General features: G+C 44.8%; 1 protein-coding gene across 2 annotated transcripts; it reads left to right on the top strand.

Annotated features, from left to right (window-relative positions):
- Positions 1–217: 217 nt before the first annotated feature.
- Positions 218–6,333, top strand: Rgs4 (regulator of G protein signaling 4). 2 transcript variants are annotated; one of them, XM_021162443.2, is made up of 5 exons: positions 221–391; positions 2,537–2,641; positions 3,095–3,156; positions 3,306–3,472; positions 3,897–6,333. In XM_021162443.2, the coding sequence occupies exons 1-5, from the start codon at positions 348–350 to the stop codon at positions 4,131–4,133; spliced, it is 615 nt and encodes a 204-aa protein (XP_021018102.1). In that variant the 5' UTR covers positions 221–347; the 3' UTR covers positions 4,134–6,333. The 2 variants fall into 2 exon arrangements, with proteins under 2 accessions (XP_021018111.1, XP_021018102.1); XM_021162452.2 differs by lacking the exon at positions 3,306–3,472 and having other exon boundaries at positions 218–391; positions 3,897–4,056.
- The last annotated feature ends 1,580 nt before the right edge of the window (positions 6,334–7,913 follow it).

Raw genomic sequence — 7,913 nt, 5'->3', positions numbered from 1 at the left:
AGGTAGAAACGTTAAGCAAAACCTCATTTTCTATATGCCTACTTTGCGAACGGCTTCTCTCCGCTGGGTCCATTTGCATCTCTGATGCGTCAGTTGTTTCTTCCTCACCCTTTCTGAGGGCTGGAGAGGCAGCGTGCCACAGCAGAGCGGAGCCTGCAGACCTGCCATCTGATTGGCTGTCGGGTGCGTGGCTGAGCTATAAAAGAGACCCCACCGGGCTTGAGAGCCAGAGGCTCAGAGGATTCTGACAGCTTCTTTGCAGAGCAGAAGCAACTGTGCTCAAAATAGAAACCGCCGCGGCTCCCGCTGCCTTTCTCTCCTCGCTAAGAATCCCTCAGTTAAACAAGATGTGCAAAGGACTTGCAGGTCTGCCGGCGTCCTGCCTGAGGAGGTAAGATTGGTTTCTGTTACTGGTCAGGCTAAAGTTTTGCATAGACTTTTTCAGTGAGTTGCATGCTTTGTTTAGGAAGTTCTCTGGGATCAGAAGCTATATATATGCTCTAGGAAGCCCTGGTAGCAACCCTGGTAGCGTCTCCCTAGGACCAGCCAGATTGTTGTATTTTACATGACTTTAGTTTTGAGACTGGCTTTGACTTGTAAACTGGGTCCTTTAGTTAAGCTGTTTGAATTACGAAGTGATAGGAGGTCTGGGGGATGCATCTGTACTCTTTCCATCATCATGTCCCTGTTGGAGCATTTCTGAAAAGAAAAGAAACCCCAGAAGGAAGTTTGGAAACATTGTCAGAATGCTTTCTGCAGCATTCTTCAGTGTCCTCCAAACTACATCTCTCCTATCCCTCTGCCCCTCCTCCAGATGTCGAAGTGAGTTGTGGTTGAGAAATATATACAGTTTGTAACATACCAGCTTAAAGTTTTAGAGGCACCTGTGTGCCTTTGGGTTCATTTTTTTTAAGGGTATGAATGAATGATTTCATGGAGTACTTCTATAGTAGTTGGTTTAAAATAAAACACAAGGTTAGTGTGTATTACACGGTTTCCTCTTGAAGTTAGAGGTCAGAAGTCATCTGTGGGTCTACCAAACCTCCCTAACCATGCTTGGAGATATAAATCTCAACTTGGAAATACTCCCCCAAAGCACAGTGTTTGTGCGTTCCTGAGTCTGCCCTCAAAGGGTTAATCAGCTCTCATCTTCAGTGCTAGGGTCTCCAGAGGGTCTAATCTGCTCAAGGTCACATGGTTGGTGGTGGCAGAGGAAGGACCATGTCCACGTTACCTGTCTTCCAGGGACTTCTAATGTAACTTTGGCTTTAATTTTTCTACTTGTGTTGTGTTACAAGATACTTGCCAAACACGCTTCCAGCTCTTTGGAAATGCCCCTTCGTTTAGTCAGTAGCTGCCGGGGCTCAGGCAGAGGCAACACACAGAGACAGGAAGTCATATCTCTTTGGGCTGGATTACAATGCATCCATAGCGTCACCTTAGGACTGTCCCAACTCTGGTGATTTTTATCTTGCTGTTACTGGGAAGGATTTTGTCACCAGTCACCAGCTTGGGAAAAAGAGAAAGGAAGATGGCCTTATGAGAGATGGAAAAATATTACCTTAAAGGGCAGCCCAAGAATAGTGCTGAGATTCGGACATTCTAGGAAAATCCACTGATAAGCAACCAGCTTGTCAACCTCCATCCTAAGGGGCTGCTGAGCCCTGCTGTTCTTTGCCAACCCTTCCAGGCAAGAACGGCTCATCCTCTGTTGCTCTGGAAACACCATTCTTCTTAAACCATTTCTTGGCTTTTATAATAAAAGAGATAATAGTAATATATTTTTAAAAATCTACTAAGAAAGAATGACAGAGTTGAGCTGGAAGTTCAAGTAGTCAGAAACTCTGTGGTACCCTGGCTGTTAAGTGGTGGTTGGAAAGTGGAAACTGCTCTAATTAATTACTTGCCTCAGCCTTGACTCTGTCTTGCTTCTCCTATTCTAAAGTCTCAGATGCCCTTTTAAATGCGCATCTCCCTGTAATGTAGCTTTGGGGTTATTTGTTTGTTGTTTGCAGCTCTAGCTGGAGGTTGCCTAGAAACCAGCCTGGTAGGGCTGCACTTTCAGCCTGAGCACGCTCCCTTGTACCATTCACTTTTCCTGCTCCTCTCTGCAGCGCTACACACTTAAGCTGATGCTCTACACACACACACACACACACACACACACACACACACACTGAGAACTCCTTGGCTACCACTTTCAGGGCTGACTGAACTCACTTCTACTTTACAGAAGTGCTTCCACTGCTCACCTTGGGAAGTAGCACCGGGCGGCCAGAAGGTGTCCTATAGGCAGCATGGGTCATGTTTTGCAGTTACTGCACACATTTCAAAATAGTAGCCCCTTCTTAACATGTTTTCACCAACAATATCAAAAGTCATATGCAGAAACAAAGGAATAGCTTCTGGGAGTTCAAAGCCACTGCAAGTCCCCTAAGGACACTGCTTTTGATCCACACAGCAGTCTTAAGAGCCTTCATGTCTCTCTTTGAAGGAAATGTGTTTTTCATGTTAAGTATTGTCTTCTTCCTTGCAGTGCAAAGGACATGAAACATCGGCTGGGGTTCCTGCTGCAGAAGTCAGATTCCTGTGAACACAGTTCTTCACACAGCAAGAAGGACAAAGTAGTAACTTGCCAGAGGTAAGAGAGGTGGCTTCAGCAAAGAGCCCTTGAGGGTTAACTATCTGATAATAGAGAAGTTGTGTGTTGTACCTAAAGAATGAGTGTGAAGATAGGCCCTTAGCTGAGCCAGATTTGGGTCAAGATGGCCTCTATTTTCAAGGTGAGGGTAGACATTTGTAGTCTCATCACTTGGAAGGTTAGGAGGGCCATGAGTTCAAGACTAGCCTGAGATTTATAAAAAGATATTATATCACACACACACACACACACACACACACACACACACACACACGAGGATGGAGAGAGATAGACAGGCAGATAGACAAGAGAGTCTAGTTTATGTCAATCATAATTAGAATTTGAGTCTACATATTTCGTGAAGAAGTATCCTAATAAATAATATAGCACGTATTGCCTTTTTTAATTCTATGCTATGTATTTAAATCATTCTTTCTTCTATAATATCTCCAGGGTAAGCCAAGAAGAAGTCAAGAAATGGGCTGAATCACTGGAAAACCTGATTCACCATGAATGTAAGTAACCAAACTTTCTCTCTTCCTCTCTCTGTCATCACACACACACACACACACACACACACACACACACACACACTGAAAATAGCATTACTCAGCACTAGACAAGCCATGTCTGGGTAACTGTGGCTCTTTGTCCTCTGTCACAGGTGGACTGGCAGCTTTCAAAGCTTTCCTGAAGTCAGAATACAGTGAGGAGAATATTGACTTCTGGATCAGCTGTGAGGAGTACAAGAAGATCAAGTCACCTTCTAAACTAAGTCCCAAGGCCAAGAAGATCTACAACGAGTTCATCTCAGTGCAAGCAACAAAAGAGGTACGTGTCCATGGAAGAGAACTTTCTAGATCTTAGTGGGGATTCAGAGGACAGGCATTCAGGATCAGGGATCTTTAGAACTACTAGCTAAAGGAGCTACTGGGCTGGCTGTTATAATCTTGACAACATTTCAAGGAAGTCTATTAGGGAAAAGGCTGCTTTTGTCTATATGATCAATGACTCTCCTTAATAAATATAACCGTAAATCTCCCCAGTGAGAGAGTAAAGGAAAAGAAAGTTCTCCTTAGAGAGGCAGAGTGAACCTTTTATACACATATGTCAGGGCAGACCCAAATGTCCTGGGTTTCACTCCGGGAGAAATGTAAAGAAAGGGTCCCAGCCACTCCTTGTTCATTACAAGCCTGCAGCCTCCTCTCTTCAACAGGGCTCTAGATCTAATGCACCCTTGGTCTTTGCACTTCAGGTGAACCTGGATTCTTGCACCAGAGAGGAGACAAGCCGGAACATGTTAGAGCCCACGATAACCTGTTTTGATGAAGCCCAGAAGAAGATTTTCAACCTGATGGAAAAGGATTCCTACCGCCGCTTCCTCAAGTCTCGATTCTATCTTGACCTGACCAATCCTTCCAGCTGTGGGGCAGAGAAGCAGAAAGGAGCCAAGACTGCAGACTGCACTTCCCTGGTCTCTCAGTGTGCCTAATTCTCACACAGAGGCAGGGAGCCCAAATGCCAAGACTCTATGCTCTGAAAAATCTGAGGCCAAATATTGATCTGTATTAAGCACCAATGCTTTATCCACATTGTAGCCTAGCATCCATGCTGCCTGCTGTGTGTGAGTCACTTCCATGTAAAACTAGCCTTAGTTGTGGTGTTGGGGTTTTCACTAGGATAAGACCCAATTTGTTTTAAATTTTCCCAAGTCTCCTTAAGGGTGAGCAAGTTTCCAAATAATGGCTCTGTAGGTCTGGATTTTCAAAGATGGCTGGCAGTCTGCCCCTTTGAACAGTTTGACCTCAAGTTAGTTAGTTGGTACACTTCATGTGACATTCCATGCACATGCAATGTTGGCCAGCAGCACTTCCTACGGACTCTCAACGTTTAGGTGATATTTGTGTATGCATATGTATACATTAAAATATACATAACATATGCATATACATTCTGTATATATTATACCTATGTATTCAATGTGTGTGAATGTGCATGAATATCTATATCTATATGTATATACTCACACATGCACACACATTTCTTTAAGAAAAGATGGGAAAGATCCTAGGTGCTCAAACTGGAGTGTGTAGACATGCTTGCATGCATGTTCTGATTTCTGGTCCTTCATACCGTGTCTGAACAGGGCAAACTGAATTAACTGCCATGCAGGCTAAGAAAGGAACAGTAACTTGTGGGAAATGAGTTCTATAGAACCGCTGGGTCTTGATGGAGAATAGCCAGGGCCCTTGTGTTTAGTTGTTGATGGCCTCCACATTGAGCACTAAGCTAAGGGGTGAGCACTCTGAAAACTGCTGTCTGACTGACACTGAACTGCCTTGCATCAGTGATCACTACTGGCACTTTTTAAGTCCCTCCGCTGATCGCCTTCCCTCCTTTGCCTGGGTGCTCAGGGTGTGCTGATTAGCAGCTGGGTTGGTCTGGAGCTGAATGTTTGAGCTGAATGAAGGAATGTGGTCCAGGCTTTGCTGCCTAGCCCTACCAGGGACTGCTGCTTATGTGAGGGCAGAGGACCTAAAGATTATCTTAATTCTTTCCTCTCTTGATAAGGTGCTCTTCTCTTCCTACCCCTCAAGAATGTCACCTGTCAGAGGAGCCTCCTTAGTTCACTGTGGTTGGTTGTTCACTTTAAAAACCACGGCTACCTGCCGTGGTTCTAAGCTACATGCCTACATCTGTAAAGCATCATCAGGGGGGAAAGGTTATGTTTTATCAGGAGGAAGGAAGTTCTCATGAACTGCAAAGCCCTCTTTGGTTTTCTGCTTTGAGGTAAGAGCTTGTTCATCCCATCCCAAACACCAAGGCTAGCAGAGACCAATGAAAGGAGAGAGGAAAGGAAAAAGAAAGAGAAAAGAAAACAGAAGAGGAGAGGCTATCAGTTGGTAGGACTACTGCTTGGAGCTTTTCAAGGCACGTGAAATACTTGAAAATTTCTCATTTGTGTTATTTATGATGTTTTGTACAGTGTTTTTATTATTGTATTGTTTTATAAATGGAGGTACAGGATATTACCCAAATTATTGATGAATGCCCAAGAAGTAATTTCCTTCTCATTCTTCTAAAAGTACTGCCTTTGAGAGCACACACACATTCGTGCAACACTGCAGTCATTGCTCCAGTTTAAATTACATGCGTGAGCACCATTGCGGCTAGTAAGCCAATGTACCGGGCTGCAAGATGAAGACACTGGAACAGTGTGTATCCAAGTCTCGTCGTATTGAAGAAATCAATTTTCTAAGGGTACTCGTTTCGTCTCTCTTGACAGTCTTGCTTGTAATGTCCCCAGAGCTCCCCCATCAGTGTTCCTAACTCCTTTTTGTTATACACCCCATCCATGATCATGTCTGTATAACTCTTCGGTCTTGCCCTAATAGTATCATGACTTTGAGATTGTACCTGTACTCACAGACTGCTGTCTCACAAATAGGTCTGGAAAGTCATTTTGAATGAGAAGTAAATTATTTTATGTAATACATCCTGAGTGTGTTTTCAATTGTATTTCCATCGCTCCTTGGTATGGTGAGCCTGCCTGCCGCTGGTCCATGTAAGGAATGCTCCTCCCATATGCATGTTTGCTTCTGCCATGTGCTTTATAGGCCTCAACACTGATGCTTCCGACGAAACACACAAATCTTAATGATGACAGTAAATAAATGCTTCCTACAAAACAATCTGCTTGGAAACACATTAATGATCCAGAGAGGCATGCTGGAAGAAACAGCGGGGCATAGAGTGCCTTTAGAAAATGACTCACACAGAGACTTTTATCCCTCCCCTGCCAACTCCAGGAAGGAAAGCAGAAGCCGTATCATTTAGACTTTGGCCCCTTTTGCTGATCTGCCTGCTTCTGCTCACAGGCCCTGGGCTGCTCTAGGTTTGAAGACTAGGCAGATCTAGTGGTCTACAGGTCTTCAGTTGGGGTTGGGGGAAGAAAATTCCCCTAAACAAAACAAAACAAAACAAAACAAAACAAAACAAAACAAGAAAACAAAAACCAACAAAACAAAATACCACCACCAAAAATCTCAAAAAATATCAAAATAAAACAAAGGAAACAAAACCAACAAAACTAACAACAAATGGGGTTTCACTCAGTCTGTAGTCCATTGGGTTGTAACTTAATTGTGAAGACTAGTTTGAGCTCAAATTCATGGCAATCCTCCTGTCTCGTCTTCCCAAATCTTAGGGTGACAGGCACAACTTTTCTTTTCCAGATTCACTAGGATTTTAAGGGTAGGGCCTCCCTTCTGAGCAGCTGTCTACTTTCAATTACCTGCCAGAGTGAGAAAGGCTGTGGAGAAGCTGAGGAGACTGAAGGTACCTAGAGATGTCTAGGTGTTGGGAACAAAATAAAGGGAAGGCCGGGGGGGGGGGGGGTCCCGGGGGGTGCCGGGGAGAAGTGGGATAGGAAAAAGATGCTCACACCCCGCCAGAGTTTCCCTATTCTCTGGTCAGTCAGGCGTGGGAGGGTTGCTATCTACCCTATCCACTCATCCTTAGGTGGGCATTCCTCTATCCCACTCTTCAGTGGGTGGTCAAGGGGCAGCCCTGCCTGGGGACCCCCCTGGAGCTACTTTGCTAAAGCCACCAAGGTTGTGGGAGAGAGGGAAGAGGGAAGAAGTTTCCAACACTGACCAGAGTGCGCAGCGGAACTTGAAGGAGCAGAGCAGAGACTCTATGGTTTTAGAACTTTGTTATACAAATGCAGGGGAAAGAGAGAAGGGAGATGGGGGTGGGGAGGAGGCTAGAGAGAAAGAGAGAGGAGAGAGGAGAGGAGAAGACAAAGAGAAAGGGAAGAGGACAGAGAAGTGAGAGAAGAGAGAGGTGAGAGGACAAAGGAATAAGAGAGTGAGGTGGGGGTGAGCACCCCTTTTTATGGTCTTCACTGTTGCTAGGTAACTGGGGAGGAGTTTAGCCTGAAGGTCAGAAGCTTGGGCCATTGCTTAAGTGACTACTGACCATGCTTCTCTTGTGGGGGCTGTGGGAGGTGGTACCTTAGGCAGGGGCCGGAGTTCCAGGAGCATGAGGGAACCCCTACCATGTCATGTAGGTGAATTATGACCAACGGGGTTCAGACAGACCTTGGCTCGACTGGAGACCAGCCTGCAATTCCCCACATCTAGGAGAAAGCTTTCTGTCGCAGCTGTTCAGTGTCATCTTAGCACTTTGAGAATTTCTTTCTTTCTTTCTTTCTTTCTTTCTTTCTTTCTTTCTTTCTTTCTTTCTTTCTTTCTTTCTCTCTCTCTCTCTC

Source organism: Mus caroli, chromosome 1, assembly GCF_900094665.2.
Source record: "Mus caroli chromosome 1, CAROLI_EIJ_v1.1, whole genome shotgun sequence".
Lineage (NCBI taxonomy): Eukaryota > Metazoa > Chordata > Mammalia > Rodentia > Muridae > Mus > Mus caroli.
This window is presented reverse-complemented; position numbering and strand designations above follow the sequence as displayed.

Coding starts and splice junctions, on each gene's coding strand:
- Rgs4 (XM_021162443.2), top strand. CDS start 348: ATGTGCAAAGGACTTGCAGGTCTGCCGGCGTCCTGCCTGAGGAG. Junction 2,642..3,094: donor AAAGTAGTAACTTGCCAGAG/GTAAGAGAGGTG, acceptor TAATATCTCCAG/GGTAAGCCAAGAAGAAGTCA. Junction 3,157..3,305: donor AAACCTGATTCACCATGAAT/GTAAGTAACCAA, acceptor CCTCTGTCACAG/GTGGACTGGCAGCTTTCAAA.